The 18,826-nt window shown below is 38.3% G+C and overlaps 1 protein-coding gene across 2 annotated transcripts in view; it reads left to right on the top strand.

Moving 5' to 3' along the window:
- JAKMIP2 (janus kinase and microtubule interacting protein 2) overlaps nt 1-18,826 on the top strand; it is a 56,224-nt gene that overhangs the window by 6,845 nt on the left and 30,553 nt on the right. For both annotated transcript variants that reach the window (XM_068980927.1, XM_068980926.1), the window contains exons 2-8: nt 5,309-5,806; nt 9,270-9,479; nt 11,312-11,410; nt 13,117-13,263; nt 14,179-14,319; nt 16,362-16,418; nt 17,745-17,864. In XM_068980927.1, coding sequence (XP_068837028.1) covers nt 5,309-5,806; nt 9,270-9,479; nt 11,312-11,410; nt 13,117-13,263; nt 14,179-14,319; nt 16,362-16,418; nt 17,745-17,864 — 1,272 coding nt within the window. The remainder of the gene's footprint in view (nt 1-5,308; nt 5,807-9,269; nt 9,480-11,311; nt 11,411-13,116; nt 13,264-14,178; nt 14,320-16,361; nt 16,419-17,744; nt 17,865-18,826) is intronic.

Raw genomic sequence — 18,826 nt, 5'->3', positions numbered from 1 at the left:
TACCATGTATTAATAGTTATTAATTGCCCATGTGTTCTAACCTATCCAAAGTACTTTGCTGGATTATGGAAGTCAGTCCTTTCAACAATCATATGAGAAAGATATCACCAATCCTAGTTTACACGTGAGTAAACTGAGGCTGAGTCTGGGGCCCCAGCTTGCCAAAGCTTTCAGAACAAACTAGGAGATCTGAGATCTGCCCTGACCTGGCTCCTGGCCCACCTGGACTCCGATCAGCCTTCTTTATGTTGTGCTTCTGGGAGCCTGTTCCCCACTTTTCTCATCAGAAATTCAGATGTAATAAATACTATTTATATCATAGAGCTGCCTAGGATGTTAAGTGTATTGATAGGTGTAAAGCCTTTAAAAAAGTGCCTAATTCATACATAGTAAGTTAAGCCCCCGATAAATGCCTACTATTTTTGGTGATGGAGCTGAAATTTTTGTCCATATAACATTTCCACAAGTAAAAATTGATTCTCTCTTCAATCAACTAATTAATTTTTACCTTTTGAAGTATTATCTTCATATTTTTTCATATTACTCAGGGGTAGTTCTTCATCTTTTTGTATACTCATTTTCATGACTTACATTAAGATATTAAAATCTATTTCTTAGCGGTACAACCTAAGCTATAAATAATTTTCAGAAAATGTTTTTACTACAAAATTTTTATTGGCTCTTTTTTTCCTCCCAGATGTCAGTCACATTCTTTGTATCTCCTTCATAGTGAAACTCTTTTCAAGTTAAAAAAACCGTACCTAGAAATACTGCCAAAAATGACAGTTGCCATGACAACCAAATAAGTAGACATTAAAAAGTGCCAAAAGTAATTCAATATTTTTTCTTTTTTTTTTGAATACTCTGCTCTCCTTTAAGTGATGGAAAAAAATGCCAGTGTGTGTTCCTATTTGTTTTGTCTTCATGCTAGAGTATATTTTCCATACACCTGTGTTTTCACTTTTTTTTTTCTTTTTCATTCATCTCCTCTCCAGTCTACACATAAAAGATTATTGTTTATAACTTGAGAGAAATTACAGCATCACAGACTGGTACAACCTAATATACCTGCAGAGAACTTCACATAATAATTTCAGATCATGAGTATTTCCTCTTATATCCAATATAATATTACCTTACATTTTATAGTACTTTACAGTTTAAGCTACTTTCCCATTCATTATCTAATTTAATCCTAAAAATATCTCTTTTACAGGTATTTTTTTAAAGGGTAATCAAAGATCCTCAGGATAAAGCAACTTTCTTAGAGAGAGTAGATGGTGAAATCCAAATACAAACCCAGAATTCATTACCCTTTATCCATCTTTACTACAGCTTTTCATTGTTCTAAGAAGAGCTGCTAAAATTCCCCTAGTAAGTCAGTACCTATCTGCTCTTAAGGTCACGATACTGTTCCAAATGCCTAAGGAACGTAAATACATCCTGCTGAAATTGGAGATGATAGTTTCCTATCACTTGAGTTAATTTCCCCAAGGTAAATTAGATGGAAGGTAAATTATCAGAGATTCTAACTCAGTGAAAAATAAGGCCCCTCTTTTCAAAACTTACATTATATAAAAGAAGAATCAGCAAACATTTTCTGTGAAGTACAAAATAGTAAATATTCTAGGTTTTGTGGGCCAGAGAGGTTCTGTGAAACTACTCAACTTCATTGTGGCATGAAAGCAGCCATGGGCAACATGGAAATGGATGGGCCTGGCTATGTTCCAATAAAAGTTTATTCACAAAGGGGGAGGGGGCGGGAAAGATTTGGCTCATGGGGTACTATTTGCTCACTCATAGTCTAGAAAGTCCTTCTTCACTTCATTGAAAAAAAAAAATGGAAAGATTTAGGCTGTCATTACTGAAGCATTGGGAGAAATATCAAAAAGAACACAGGCAGACATTATATGTTGGGGGTATTTTTCTTTTATTGTTTTATACAGGGAAGGGATGGATGAGGGCTGCTCTGGGTAACAGTGCAAGCCCATGTTCTCTAAAATGTGTGACAGGATATATTATTCCTGCCTCTAGTTACGAGGCTAGCCAAGGAAACATATTGGCTTACATTCTTTAATTTCACACATGCTCTTTGTCTTCTGTGTTGTGCTGACAACCACTGGGTAGACAAAGATGAACAAGGCTCACTGGCAGCCTTCTAGGAGTTTTCAATCAAGGTGGGGTAAGAGAGGAGATGGTGAAGACAGACAAGTGTGCCAAAAAAAAAAAAAAAAAACAGCATAAAGAAAAATGTGGAAGAGACCAGCAAGGAGGTGTTAGCAAACTGCACAGAGAAGAAAAATGCAGGAGAAATGAGCTTGGTCCTGGGTGATCAGGGTGATATGACCAGAGAGGGTAGCATCTAGCTAGGTCAGGAGGAATGAGAGGATCCCAAAAGGAGCTGAGGAAAGGGCAGACCAGGAAGAAGAAACTTAGGCAGGCATGAAAGTGTAGAGAATACTGCCCTATGCCTGAGATGTCGAATGAGGAGTTAAAATGGGACCTGAAAGTCCAACCAAGTCTTCTGAGAGCTGAAAGGGGCAGCTGAAATGTTGGGATTCTATCCCCCAACAGGAAGAAGCCCTGGCACATAGATCATAACAAGATTTTGCCAAGAGAATGTCAGCAGCAGTGTGACGAAAGCTCGATTCATTAAATGAACCTCCAAGAACTCTGAAGTAATGCTGTCAAAAGAAATATAATGCAAGCTACATATGTGATTTTAAAACTTCTTGTAACTACAATTTTAAAAAGTAAATATAAGCCAAATTAATTGTAATAGTATACTTTATTTTACCTAATTTATCCAAAATACTATATACAGTTTTGGACTTTCCCGGCAGTCCATTGTTTAAAACTCCACATTTCTAATGCAGGGAGCATGGGTCTGATCCCTGCTTGAGGAAGATCCCACATGCCACAAGGCCAAAAAACTTCAAAATATTATGGTTTCAACCAATGTAAAAGTTATTAATGATATATTAATGTTTACCTCATACTAAGTCTTAGAAATGGGATGAGTATTCTATATCTGTGGCCAGGCTCAGTTCAGACTTTCCAGTATCACAAGTGCTCGCTGTGGCTATGGCCACCGTGAGGGACAGCGCTGCTCTGGGACGTACGCACTAACAGACACTGGGGAGGGGACCTGGGCTGGGCTGGAGGCAAGACCCAAGAACAGTCGTGGGGAAGCCTGACTCTTTATTTCGCCAAATCTCCTTGTGTCCTGAATCCTTTTAGAATAACCTACATGGGAATAATTGTTGTACCTTTAAAATCAAATATTCATAGAATGCCATGTGGACTTAGAAAATTCTGTTCTAGCTAAAGGTAAGTAAACCATTAAGGTAAGTAAAATCTCAGACACTTTACTTCATAATTACAATTGTTTCAATAAGGAATCTGGATCTTACAATATTTTAGCTGGAAAGGCTCAGCAATTATTTCACAAAATGTTCTAATTTTACAAATGGCAAAGACTCAGTATCACTCACCTAGATATTACTCCCGGCGCTGCCCGGTTTTTCCCTTTTTCTAGGTTACTGCCTGTGTGTGTATGTGTGCAAAAGACTGAGACAGAGGAACAAAGACAGGCAGCAGAGATGACAGTAGGAGGAGGACAGTACAGGAGCCTAGTGAGGCTTTTTTAAGCTACAGATGCCAGGCCACACACTTACCTACTAAATCAGAGACGAACTCCCAGCCAAATTAAGGCAGTGCTATTGCTATAAAGACCTGTATTACCATTGGAAATAGTACAAAACACAGGAGAATTTTTCTTTTCTCCTTGCAAGTAAAAAGATTAGAAGCAATACTTTATTAAATTCCTCAGAGTGTTGACATAGGTGGGGGAGAGATGGAGATAAGAGGTATTGAAGAATGCAGACAGACACCCATGTAGCTGAAATAACAGCCACTGACCTCCTGTAACAGAGAAGTCCTTGTACTGCAGGGGTTTTTACTGGTGTGTGTGTATCTGTAAAAATTTGGGGGATGGAACCAAGTTGCTATGGTAAGGAAGGTGAAGTTGAGCACATATCAACCATCTTCATTCCTCACTTCCCTCTTAGCAGCAGTTATCTTCTCTTCAAAAAAAAGGAGAAGAAAAAGAAAGGGAAATGTTTTATGCTATCACTTTAGGCACCAGTTTTTTAGTCTGATCAAAATATTGAACTATGGACTCTCCTGGGTGTCCTAGGACATGCACAGTTATCAGTTTAGCCCTCACTAGGGATGTGTTGGAGAAGACAATGGCACCCCACTCCAGTACTCTTGCCTGGAAAATCCCATGGACGGAGGAGCCTGGTGGGCTGTAGTCCATGGGGTCGCTAAGAGTTGGACGTGACTGAGCGACTTCACTTTCACTTTTCACTTTTATGCATTGGAGAAGGAAATGGCAACCCACTCCAGTGTTCTTGCCTGGAGAATCCCAGGGACGGGGGAGCCTGGTGGGCTGCCGTCTATGGGGTCGCACAGAGTCGGACACGACTGAAGCGACTCAGCAGCAGCAGCAGGGATGTATAGTCTAGAATGATCTCCAGATGATCTATTTTGAACTCCTCACCAAGATGAAAAACATTAGAGCACAATTTCCTAATTTTAATGTGTATGTCAGTTACCTGGGGATGCATTAAACTGCAGGTTATCATTCATAGGTCTGGGATGGATCCCCTGCACTTCTGATAAGCCTCTGGGTGATGCCTGTGCTGCTTGCCTGAAGACCACACAAAATAGTAAAGCCCCAGAACATCAAATATTTGTCTGAACAAAGTATTGGAAGCATCCTTGGGTATTTCCTCCTTTCACATAATGTGAAAGTTAAAGTGGCACAGCCTTGTCCGACTCTTTGCGGCCCCCTGGACTGTGCAGTCCATGGAATTCTCCAGACCAGAATACTGGAGTGGGTAGCGTTTCCCTTCTCCAAGGGATCTTCCCAACCCAGAGATCAAACCCAGGTCTCCCACATTGCCTGCCGAGTTTTTATCAGCTGAGCCACAGGGGAAGCCCAAGAATACTGGAGTAGCCTATCCCTTCTCCAGGAGATCTTCCCAACCCAGGAATCAAACTGGGGTCTTCTGCATTTAGGCGGATTCTTTACCAGCTGAGCTACCAGGGAAGCCCTCACATGCTGTCCTCCCTGCATAAAAAGGCCTGTGGGTTTCCGCGGGCACCCTCCCTCCTACCACTGCGGGCTAGAATTTGAAAAGAGATAAAGCATTAGGAGATCCCAGGGATCTGAGCTGCCAAGCCTGCCTAGGAGCACATCTTTCTCATGAGGCTCACCTCGCTTCCTCCTTTCACCTCTCAGGTATCTAAACTCGAACGAGAGAAGACTCAAGAAGCCAAGAGGATCCGCGAGCTGGAGCAGCGCAAGCACACGGTCCTGGTGACGGAACTCAAAGCCAAGCTCCACGAGGAGAAGATGAAGGAGCTGCAGGCCGTGCGGGAGAATCTCATCAAGCAGCACGAGCAGGAAATGGCCCGGACAGTGAAGGTGCGGGATGGCGAGATCCAGAGGCTCAAGTCAGCGCTGTGCGCGCTCCGGGACGGCAGCAGCGACAAAGTAAGGACAGCGCTCACCATCGAGGCCCGTGAGGAGGCCCGGAAACTGTTCGATGCCGAGCGCCTTAAGCTCTTACAGGAGATTGCGGACCTGAAAACGGCCAAGAAGCAGGTGGATGAGGCGCTCAGCAACATGATCCAAGCGGATAAAATCAAGGCTGGGGACCTCAGGAGTGAGCATCAGTCCCACCAGGAAGCCATCTCCAAGATCAAGTGGGAGTCGGAACGGGATATTCGGAGGCTGGTTAGTAACCCAGGGCAGAACCGTTCTCTTTCCAGGCTTCAGACAGCCGTGGGGCTTGCTTTTTCAGGTGTTTTTTCGTGAGTGGATTACAAGCAGTGCCCCTCTTCTGTCTAGTGCTGTTCAAAGTATAATATAAGTCGATAGGCAAATAGATGCACCCAGGCCAAAATTGGCATTGTAAAAGGTAAAAGATTTTGGAGTCATCTTTCTCATAAAGATTGGAAATTTCTAGCCTCACACGTATGGCAAGGTATTTATTTAACAGCTCGTTTCCTTGGGTGTATATAAAAATTTTCTGAATGATATACTCTTCCAACATCAGCATGTTTTGTAGGCTTTCCATTTGTAAAATGTTTTTACAGGGGCTGGGGGATTTTCTTTGGCTTTCAAGCTGTCTGAAAATGGCAGCCACTGGGAACATACTGAGGAATTCACGTGTTTTCTCCCCAGGAACCATGTCTGAAAGCAAGAAGCAGAGCTATAAAATCCCTAGTCATTTTACAAATAGATCTTCTTCCCTAGAGTAAATGAAGGCAATTCAAAACAAGGACCATTGTAATTCTTAAATTGGTTGTCATTCCTACCAGGCTTACTTGCTATTACCAATTTCTAAGACTTACTTCAACCCCTACTGAGTTGAAGCTTTTTTTTAATATGTGTGACCAAAAGCCACATCAGTCTTTTCACTATGCTTAAAAGTAAATAGAATTACTGTGTAAAAGATATAATGTTGCAGATTGACCTTGTCTTAGAAGAAGTGTTTATTTGCATCTGTATTCAGAATGTTTAGCACCAGTTATAGCTGGGTTATATATTATCAAATTAGCTATCACCTATTCAAGTATACTTTGTGCTTCTCTAAAAATATTTTCTTAGAAAAGAACTTTAAAAACACTTTCCTTCTTGTATCTATTGAGTCTAACCATTTATATTCTGAGAATTCTAATTATGTCCCTTGGACGATATCTCTAGGATTTCAATTTTATGTAAAAAGTGGTTATCAGAGGACATATTAGACAAAATTAAATATGTAATTTTCTTTGTACTGAAATACAGTGTGACTGTAAATGTTGCCTTTGCCAAACTTTGCAAATTTTTTTATCTGCAATTCGTGCTATTGTATTGGTTGACAATAAAGACCAAACGCAGTGCAGAAATATTGGTCTCTGCCCTGCCTTTGGTTTTTAAAACACCAATGGCTGTTGAAGAAAGAATCAGGATGTGAACTCTGGAGTCACCAGGTAGGTAAATGAAATTAAATATTTTTTAAATATATTTAAAATTAAATATTTTACATTAAATATTTTTATTTGTCAATGGTTTCAATGTAAGTCTACTAATATATCCACCCATCCATGGTTATAATTTTTTTCATGACTTCTTTTCACTGGCACATTGCAGAGACAGGCATGGTATCTCTCTGAGTAACAGTGTAAAATCTAGTTTCTCTGAATCTTAGTTCAAAAATTGAGTGCAAACAGAAAAACGGGAAACTTTTTCAGTAATACAGATGTACTTGTCTTCATTTTTTTCTTCTAATCTTGTTCTTACCCCAACACCCAGTTCCATTTGTGGAACAGAAAGGGAGATAAATGGGAGCGATCCTGTGTCGAAAATTTCCCCAGGGAATTCTGATATGTACCCTCTCCCTACTTAAGAACTAGGAATTTGGAAGAGTTTCAGTATTCTGAAACCAGAGTCCATGCTTATAACCAGTATGCAGTTGAGACTCCTTGACACTAGTTACTTGATAGTCTACAGAAAACCACTTTGAGAAAATGCTGCAAGGATAATCTTGGCATAAGTATAGCACAGTGCCTAATCGCATGGGCTCGAGGGTCATAAGTCTGTATTTTAAATCAGGCTTCATCATTTATTAGCCATATGACCATGATCAAGCTCTTTACCCTTTGGGTCCTTTCATCACCTGTGAAGCGGTGATAACAGAACTACATAATAGAATTGTATCAAAATGAGATAAGATATGTAAGACCCTGAATGCATTAAATGTATTAAAAGATCAATAAATTTCAGTTATGATGATGAGAATGATTATATGGGTGTGACGAGATGATTTCCCAGCAGGTTTATTTATGTAGGGTACCTCAAAACCAACTAGGAACATGCAGATCTGGAGCTCTGGTAAACTGTAAATAAACCATGGATAACAGATCTAACAAATGAACATGCTTCTTAGATAAGAATAATACTAGACTCATCTCCTACAAGGAGATAAAAATAAAGACAAAGCTTTTACTCCCAAATTAACAGGACAGTGTTTGATTACTTGCCAAGTTATCAGATGATATCCCAGGACCATGACCTCCCCAAAATGACCTAAAATTTAATCATGTGACTTGGAGGCATTAGCTCACAAATAGTTACATGTGGGGAAATGTGATTATATAACACAATTTCTGTCTCAGATATGTTCAAAAATGTATTTTGGTCTTAGGAACACAGCAAAGAAATATTTATACAAAGTGATTTGTTATGTGTAAGGAGACACTCTTATAAAGAGGAGAACAGCATATTATTTATATTAAATGTGTCTACTTGCCTACTCTATTTCCATTTTTAATATTCTCATAAAATATAATGAAATGAGAAGAAAGGCTTTACCCAAAGGCTATGCTTTCTTCAAAGATTGTTTATAGACAATAATTTCACTAGCCCTCACTCAGGGGGCAGCAAGTTTTTAGTCTGGTGGAAATCTGATCAACGGGTACCAAGTACTTTTGGCCTTTAGTTGAGAAGTATTTCTGAGACCGTGCTCAGACTTAACAATAAATATATCCCACAGATACAGGTGGGAAAACAGTGATTAATATTGCCAGGTATTTTCCATTCGTGTTCTTGTCCCAACCATGATTTTCTGATGGTAGTAATAAAATGGTTGCTAAGAACTGGCTGCTCTGGAAAATGGATAGGAATGAAAGGAGCTATATAATATGAACCATGGAAGGACAAATTCACCACCTGTATGCAAACATACTGGCCTTAGAAAATGATGAGGCTACTAGAAATACTGAAGCTTCTTCAGTTACAAATGACCTGTTTATTGTTGTTACTGCTTTTTAAAAGGAATTCAAAGATCATTCCCCCAAATAGGAAGTAACATCACACATTGTCCTGGGAGACATTGTAGTGGAATATTTAATATCTGTCTTTAATTAACACTAATAACCTGTCTTCGAGTTAACTTTTGCTTTCTATATCCAACCACTCAGACTATTTCAAACAACATACTGAATCACAGCATCTACACAGAATATACTAGAGAGAAAAATATTACCCTCCTTGACACCAGTTTTGCCTTATTCCTGAATTAAATATACTTGTCATATTCATGATTCTTTTTTCCTGTTTCAATGAGCAGAAAGAAGCTAAGCTCATACCATTGTGAAGATGCATTTCTTTGCAGCATTGTTAAATAAAATGTCCTGGGTGTCATTTAATTCAGATGGATGAGATCAAAGCCAAGGACAGGATCATCTTTTCTCTGGAAAAGGAACTGGAAACCCAAACAGGCTATGTACAGAAGCTCCAGCTCCAGAAGGAGGCTTTGGATGAACAGCTCTTTCTGGTCAAGGAGGCTGAATGTAACATGAGCAGTCCGAAACGAGAAATCCCAGGAAGGGCAGGAGACGGCTCTGAACACTGCAGCAGTCCGGTAAGTCTGTTCAAATTGAAGTTAAAGACTCAGGAGTCATCTTTTATTTAGTACCTAAGTTTTACTTTTCACTTAAGCTCTTTTCCTGTTTACTACAGAGAAATCAATTCTATCTCCTGCTATAAAACCAGGGAGTATCTTGGGAGCAGGGTTTTCTATACTCATAGACAACAAAGTGATCGGAACTGCTATTAGCAGATCACAAGAGAATTACAGATCTTTTAAAATTCTTCATAGAATTTTTCTAGCCAAATGATACCTGTCCGACATCAGTGTATTTTAAGAATCATCAATTAGATGAAAATACTTTGCCTCTTGCCAAGACTGGGAATTTTCCCTTGTATGAACAATTGAGTTGGAAACTGGTAAAAGTGGTTATCATGTACAGGGGTCAAAATGTGTAACTGTGTAAAAGACTAAATCTTGTGTAACCGTCATCTGAAAACTTCAAGTCTGGTTGAGTTTGATACTTATTTTCCTGTATTTTCATCATTTTATATGAGAAAGTATTTTTAGAAATGTAGTGATAGAAATCAGCTTGTATATAGTTTACTTTCATATCTTTTATCTCTCAAAGTATTTACCTGCTAAAAAGATGGCAATGTATTATTTAGGAACAAAGATAGATTTCAAAGTATTGCTAATACTTAGAACTCAGTAATGAATAATTTATGGATATATATATATCTCTCCTGGTAGGTGGGAGAAAGAATACTGAACTAGATTTTAGCAGATGTAAGTTTTAGTTCTATCACTGACACCTACCTGCAGTGTAGCAAAATTGTCAAGAGAATATGTTCTGAAGTCATACCCTTTAGTTTAAATTCTGGATCTGCCAATTGGTTGTGTGACTTTAGCAGATCCTTTGACAGCTCAGAGTTCCCTCGTCTGTAAAACAGAGGCAATAGTGGTACTGCACAGAGCTAGTCTGAGGTTAGGAGAAAAGATATGCAAAATACTGAGCATGGAGTCTGGTGCATAGCATCCAATATATGCTAGTTATTGAGCTACTGTTAGAGGCCTTGAACAACTTAGACCTCCCTAAATCTTCTCAGTTCTGCAAAATCTTCCAGGATACTATGAATCCAGAGATATAATGTGTGTGGAACTGCTTTGTCAACAGTAGAGCACTATCAACATGTAAGATGATAATGGACATGTAAGTGTGTAATGGTCCTGTCGACTCTAGAGCACAGAATTAATGTATGATTGCTATGTGTGAAGTGATTCCATGTCTGTTACACCAGTGTGGAAGCCAGCTGATCTGGGCAAAATCTACCAGCAAAGTCTGTCCATTAATCTACTGTGTCTCATACATGGAGGTAATGCACCAGCCTTCTGAATCTGACCTTTTTCTCCAAAGGTATGCAGGAATTTGCAGATCCCATCCCCACCTCCTATTCTAGACTCTCTTTGGCTGAATGTAGTAACAGGACGCCTCTCTAACCTGTGGGAAGCACTGTGCAGCCATGGCATAAGGGATGCTCCTTGGGCCTCATGTAATCACAGCATGACCCTGATCTCACAGCTCACAGGTCTCATAGACTGATCCAGCTTTCTACCACTTCCTTTGTCAGGAGTCAGGGCCCCAGGGAGTATCTGCCACATAGAATTCATTTGCAGTTTCAACCAGGCGTGATCTTAAACCCAAGCAGTGAATTTGGGGGTTTGGAATAAGGTAAATATTTACTCTCTTCTGAATAAGAGGACATTTTACTCTCAACTCATAAGCCAGATGAAAGGAACTAAGCCTGTTAACTTTTAAGAGCAGTACTCTGAAACTTTGTGAAAAGTTTTGTTGAAGAAATTCCCATTTTAATTTTCTTGGGTAGGATTTGCGAAGAAATCAAAAGAGAATAGCTGAGTTGAACGCCACAATAAGAAAATTAGAAGACAGGAATACCTTGCTTGGAGATGAACGAAATGAATTGGTGAGTTCTAAGCAGATTTTTTTTTCAAATTTTATTATTTTTTAGGCATTTTGTTATAGTAGTATGTCCACATTCATTCACTCAGTCATGTCCAACTCTTTGCGACCCCATAGCCTATAGCCCACCAGGTTGCTCTGTCCATAGAATTTTCCAGGCAAGAAGTCTGGAGTGGGTTGCCATTTCCTACTCCACGGGATCTTCCTGACCCAGGGATCAAATCCTTGTCTCCTGCACTGGCAGGTGGATTCTTTACCACTGAGTCACCTGGAAAGCCCCTATAGTAGTATATATGATGTTATAGTACAGAATAGTAAAGAAAAGTGCATAAATAATAAAGGTACAATTCAATAAATATGCCCAATGTGTAGTACTCATGTAACTACTAGCCTGATGAGTTAAGTGGAAGACTACCAGCATCTCCGAACTTCCCCTTCTTGAGACCTCTCTCGATCACCATCCTTGATCACCATCCCTCTGAAGTTAACCTTGGTACTGAATTCTCTTACTATAGATGTCTATCGCCATTTTAAAAATGTGTTGTAGGAAATTCCCTGGAGTTCCAGTGCTTAGGACTCAATGCTTTTATGGCCAGGGCCCAAGTTCAATCTTTAATCAGGAAACTAAGATACCACAAGCTGTGCAGTGTGTCCAATAACCACCAAAAAAATGTGTTGTAAATGGAATCATACAATAATTATCCTTTTGTGTCTGGCTTTTTGCTCAGTGTTACATTGATGAGAGTCATTCATTGTGTTGCATATAGAATTCATTCATGTTCACAACTCCATCCTATTCGTCCCTGGTGGCTCAGAGGTTAAAGCATCTGCCTGGAATGCTGGAGACCCGGGTTCGATCCCTGGGTCGGGAAGATCCCCTGGAGAAGGAAATGGCAACCCTCTCCAGTACTCTTGCTTGGAGAATCCCATGGAGGGAGGAGCCTGGTAGGCTACAGTCCATGGGGTTGCCAAGAGTCAGACACGACTGAGCGACTTCACTTCACTTCACTTCTTCATTATAGAAGTATATGGTATATATATATTTTATTATAAAAATATATGGTACAATATGTATATACAATTACATATGGTAAGTATATGTATTTATTTATTCATCTATTGTTAATGGACATATCTGTTGTTCTATGATAGTTTAAAGTTGTTAATGGTTCTACTACATCATGTCCTGGTGAGAAATATGTTCATGTCTGGGGGTACTATACCAGGGGCAGAATTACTGGATCATAGAGTATACATGCAGTCAGTGTCAGCACTTGTTACCGAGCAGTTTTCCACAATTGTTGTGACAATTAAACTCCCTCCAATAATATATGAATTGCATTTTCTCCTTGTCTTCATAAACATGTAAAGATAATATTATAGATCATTTTAGTCATTTTGGTGGGTATGAGGTGTATTCTTATTATAAAATTTTCATTTTTATTTTCCTTCTTACTAATGAGGCAGAGTAACTTTCCAAATACCTAGTGGCCTTTTTGATATCCTGTGTGATTTGCCCTTTGTCTTTTGCCCGTTTTCTTTTGTGCTACTTTCATTTGCTTATTGGTAGTAGGAATTGTTTTCATAATTTTTAGATGTTTATGTTTAAAATATCCTGCATATAGTTTACACTTTTTTTGGTGGCTGTTGCTATAATGCAGTTATTTTCAGACTCTAAACAGAGGGACACATTGTCTTATGTCTTCCCAGTTAAAGCGTGTGCGGGAAACCGAAAAACAATGTAAACCTCTTCTGGAAAGGAACAAGTGCCTCGCCAAGAGAAATGATGAACTGATGGTGTCTTTGCAGCGCATGGAAGAGAAACTAAAAGCCGTTACCAAGGAAAATTCAGAAATGGTGTGTATCACATACTCTGCAAAAGGGCAGCGTCCTTGTTTTTATTATGCCACTAACCTGACTTCCTGATCTTCCCCAGTTTATGTTTAAAATGTTATACAGTGCTGTTTGTGAAAGTTTAGATTTTTCCCTTATAAGAAGGAAGGAAGAACCCATAAGGAAGAAATCAAGAGCAGGCTGCTGGCTCTGAATTTTATGGAGTTTCTAAATTTTGCAGAACGATAGGAGCACTGCCAGGAATCCGCACACTCTCCAAAAGCTCCAAAATAGAGAAGCAGAGTTCCCACCTGTCTCCTCAGCCATGGAAGCCTGCTTCCAGGATGAACAACAAGGCCCTCCTACAGCACAGGGGACTGTATTCAATATCCTGTGATATCACAATTATCCTATGATAAACCAGAATGGAAAAGAGTATGAAAAAAGAATACATATGTATACATATGTATAACTGAGTTACTTTGCTCTACAGAAGAAATTAACACATCGTAAATCAAATATGATTCACTAAAATTTTTTAAAAATAAAATGTTTTAAAAAGAAGCCCCCTTCCAAGAGTTTTACTAATGTATTCTTTATAGAACAGTATAGTAAGTACCCACATCTTCTAAGATCTTCCATAATAACTGGAAATAGATGCCATCATTTGCCTTATATAGAGAGGTGATGTGCTAATGTACTCTTTCAGACTTCTAGTCCAGCTGTAGAGGTCTTCAGACATTCCCAATGATTTCCACCTATTATAGCAGATAGAATATACGTGAAGATATTAGTTGGTGTGTGTGTCTATGTATTGAAGCTAGGCAGTTTTCACATTTAGCTGGAACCTCATAAAATTTCTACAAACATTTTATATTAACCACTGAAGTTTGGGATTTTTAAAGTCTCCACCTCTACTTTCTTTTTTTTTCAACTCAGAGAGAAAAAATCACATCCCATCCACCCTTGAAGAAATTAAAATCTCTAAATGACCTCGATCAAGCTAATGAAGAACAAGAGACAGAGTTTCTAAAACTTCAGGTCATTGAGCAACAGAACATTATTGATGAGCTCACAAGGGTAGGTCTTGGTTAATCTGTAAACTCTAAGCTGTTCTCAAGGACAAGTAGGCAAGAAATCAGCATACGCTAGAAGCACTTAATAATTTTGAATTAGCCCCAAAGGTCCAAGTTCATGTGATCAATATGTAAATAGGTTCAAAAGACTATTCCAAAACTCCTTTATATCCTTTAACTGTTTTCTCTCTTTTCAGTTATAATCCTTTGTTAACTAATTTGATAACTCAAATAATAGCTACAGAGCACATTAAAAGAATTCCCAAATGTATTATATATGAGTAGGTTGATGGTGTGATATATCTTATAATTTACCTTCTAGTATCAAGATTCTGAGGCTCAGAGATTAAATATTTTGCCTACAATAACAGGACTATAGGCCTCTTATTTCCCAACACCTGATTCAGTGTCTGGTAGTTTAATAAATATTTGTCGAATGAACAGCAATGTCACAATGACATGACAGCTGAAATTCCAGTCCAGATGTTCTGAGGACTTCAGTACCTGCTGAAGTAGGTCAAGCAGTTGTTACTCCCATCTGCATCTGGCTGAGACCTATGTTACGTGAAAGTCACTCAGTCATGTCCAACTCTAATTCTCCAGGCTAGAAGAGTGAAGTGGGTAGCCTTTCCCTTCTCCAAGGGGTCTTCCCAACATAGGGATTGAACCCAGGTCTGCTGCATTGCAGGCAGATTCTTTGCAAGCTGAGCCACAAGGGAAGCCTGTGTTACCAACAGCTTGGACTAAGACCTGTATCTGCATTTGGTTTTTCCCCCTTGCCTCTCTGTCTTTATTCTGCAAGTGACATCTGTGATTACTCTAACTTCACAACCAAGCCAAGGCTTACAGAGATGTGATGGGAGAACTTCAGACAGTATTCTCCAGAGTAGTGTGAACAACATGATTTACTGCTATTGAGGACAAAAAGGATTATAAATTCTGCTTATAATTATTTATGGTTCATCCTTTAAAAATTTTCTATATTGAGTGTATGTTATAATGCATATGCCACATTAAGGAGAGTCATCTAAGTATAAATTTTTAAAGTTTTGAATATATTGAGATTGGATGATCAAATTATTTTTGTTTATAAAGGTGGGGAAAAAATTAACACCACTGGCTTAATCTAGGTTATTTGTTAAACATGCCCTTCAAATCTCTATGCCCCTCACTTCAGTTCCACATCCTTAATAACTCATAAATCTCACAGATTCACTAGTCTAAGAATTTGCTTGACTTTGAGTATCCTCGGTTTAAGCTAAGTAGAATTTTGAGATGTTGAGGCATTTCTACCAGACTTTCAGACAGACATAAGTGTTACTTATTTCTTCTACTTTTGAATTTGTACAATAACCATATGGAATACTTAGAAGGTGGACACCAAATTCCCAGAGTATCTCCTTTCGCAAAAAGAATGAATTAAGAAATCAGTCATTATATCTGGGCTTCCCTGATAGCTCAGTTGGTAAAGAATCCACCTGTAATGCGGGAGGCCCCATTTGATTCCTGGTTCAGGAAGATCTGCTGAAGAAGGGATAGGCTAACCACTCCAGTATTCCTGGGCTTCCCTTGTTGCTTAGCTGGTAAAGAATCAGCCTGCAATGCGGGAGACCTGGGTTCAAACCCTGGGTTGGGAAGATCCTTTAGAGGAAGGCAAGGCTACCCACGCTAGTATTCTGGCCTGGAGGGATCTGAGGAAACTGAAGAATCCTACTTTAGGAGAAAAATGAATAGCTATTTTGTACTTCATTTCAAGTATAAAATAAAGGATGCCAATTAGGAGCACAGTGTACTTTCTGACTGTGAGGCTCTCAGATCCACACAGATTATCATGAAAAGTTGTAAAATATTCTTCCTTTGAAAATACTTAAGTATCAAATCCAAAATTGCCCAATTTTACTAAACATAATCTTATTTTAAATAGAAATATGTCATGCCTCATGGAAAAAACAACTCTGTCTTTCAAAACAAAACAAAACAAAACAAAAACCTATAGGGAAATATGTACCAACTCAAGATCTAAAAAGCCTTTCATCTCTTTTCCAGGACCGGGAAAAGCTCATTCGTAGAAGAAAGCATAGAAGAAGTTCCAAGCCAATTAAGGTAATGAGGAAACTAGGTTATCAGGCTTTTGCCACACACAAGCACAGCCAGAGGAGTGAGGCTTGCCAAGGCATCTTCCTGCAAAGACATGATAAATCAGATATTCCTGAGCTGCAGCAGAGCATGGGGTTTATTTGCCAGAAGAAAATCTTTCCTCTTGATAGTTCTTAGAAGTCCAAAAGTGATTGTGTTGTTGAAAAAAACAATTGTGTTGTGGATTTTAAGCTGAAAGTGTTTGCTTTAGTACAGGTTTTCTGAGTGAAGAACCCACTAGATTTGACGTAGAAAGGGTTATCTGTTATTTGACAAGCTGGAGAGTCATGCTTCAAGAACATGCATGACATATGATTTTATGTCTCCCATGAATAATATTAGCATCTGATACCCATCCTATAATTGATTAAATTATATTTTCTTTATTCACTTGGGCAATAGTATTGATAATGCCAATTGTAATATCTGTATAGCCTCTTAAAATCCACAAAGTTTTGCTACTTAATTTGTCAGTTTGTTTGATTTTTTTAAACAATTGCCTCATTTGATAACGCACATTGAGGTACAAAAAAATGGGGGCTTGAATCTACTACCAGTGAAATGTACAAATGTTTCCTACTTTCTAGAAAGATAGAATGACAAGATGTATCCAAAGCCCAAATACATGTTTATTTCTTTAATCATAAAGTCTTCTAAGAAAATTAATTATAGACTTTGCAAAATATTTGTAGTAGATATTAATCACATTATTTATACTTTAAAAAATACAAAATAGTAATTAAGTAAAAATTATAAAGCCACTTAAAATGATACCATTGAATAATGAAGATATGGGAAAATGTTTATAGTATTTAAAAACACAAAAAAACAGTTGCCTTATTTTTTTTTTTTTAATTTTTTTTATACTGTATTGGTTTTGCCATACATTGACATGAATCCACCACGGGTGTGTGGAATGAAGATGATAGGATTCGATAATCCCTTCTCATAGATACCTGAACTTTCAGAACTTCTTGATTATAGCTTAAATACCCAACAGAAGAAATCACATAAAATCAGCATGATATACAATGTAACGTAAGAGAGCATCCAAGGTTTTTATGAAGAGAGCCAAATATTAATCTTCCTCCAAGGTATCAAAGTGAAATAACATGGAAGAAACATTTATTGGAATTATTGTGTTCATGCTTAATATGTTTATTTTATCAAAGAAACATTAAAGGAGCTATGTGTTCCCTGTTCATTTGCATGTCTGCAGTTGACAGTGTGTTGGTAATGTGTCGACTTTCCCCACTTAGTTTTTTTGGTAAATGTGTGCTGTCCCTCCATTAGAGGCCTGTTTTGGACCCATTTATTGGCTATGATGAGGACTCCATGGATTCAGAAACATCATCAATGGCCTCATTTAGAACAGACCGAACACCAGCTACTCCTGATGATGACTTGGATGAGGTAAGCTTTTTTACTTTTCTCATTTTTTCTGATATCGTTACATCTTTCCTTGAAGGGAGAGAAAAAGCATTTCACTTTTCATCTCCTTTATGAAAAGCACATACTCTCATAACAGTGACCAGTTTTGAGATCTTGCCTGGCTTTATTACCTCTTGGAAAAGAGCTACACTTAAGTTATGTAGCCCTTGTAGAAACTTCTCTGAAGTTCAGCTCTGTAGCTTGAAGATTTTTTTCAAGATATATATAATTACTCTCCCAAATTCTTCATCCAGAGAAAGTGTGAACCAAATGACAAGCTTAGAAGAACAAGCTTTTTTTTCTGATTTGTTTTTATTTATTTTTTATTTAAACTTTTTATTTTATATTGGGATATAGCTCATTAATAATGTTGTAATAGTTTTAGGTGGACAGCAAAGGGACTCAGCCATATATATATATGTGTGTGTGTGTACCTGTTCTCCCCCAAACTCCTCTTCCATCCAGGCAGAGTTCTGTGTACTATATAGTAGGTCCTTGTTGGTTATCCATTTAAAATAGAGCAGTGTGTACATGAACATCCCAAACTCCCTAACTATTCCTTTCCCTCTCCCTTCCCTCCAACAACCGTAAGAAGAACAAACTTTTGAATTTAAGTCTAAGACAGTGTTTAGCAAAGTGTGCTCTGTAGGCCACCTTCAGCAGAACTATCTAGGGTGTTCAGTTACTGTGGAAGTTCCTGGACCGCACAACTCTTGACTCAGGATCTTGAGGATGGAATCCCCAAACCTCTCTGATAATTGTGTTACGTTCTCAAGTTTGAGACCTAAAGCTGTAAAACTATGTTTTTGTAATTTACCTGGGGAAGAAGTTGTTAGATATGAATATATTACAAGGAACTGAGACTAAAATTCTGATTAATATCTCCTCAAATTTGCATCCAAAATCTGGGTATAAGTCCAAAATTTTCTGTAATCCAATCCCAA

Source organism: Capricornis sumatraensis, chromosome 9, assembly GCF_032405125.1.
Source record: "Capricornis sumatraensis isolate serow.1 chromosome 9, serow.2, whole genome shotgun sequence".
Classification (NCBI taxonomy): Eukaryota; Metazoa; Chordata; class Mammalia; order Artiodactyla; family Bovidae; genus Capricornis; species Capricornis sumatraensis.
This window is presented reverse-complemented; position numbering and strand designations above follow the sequence as displayed.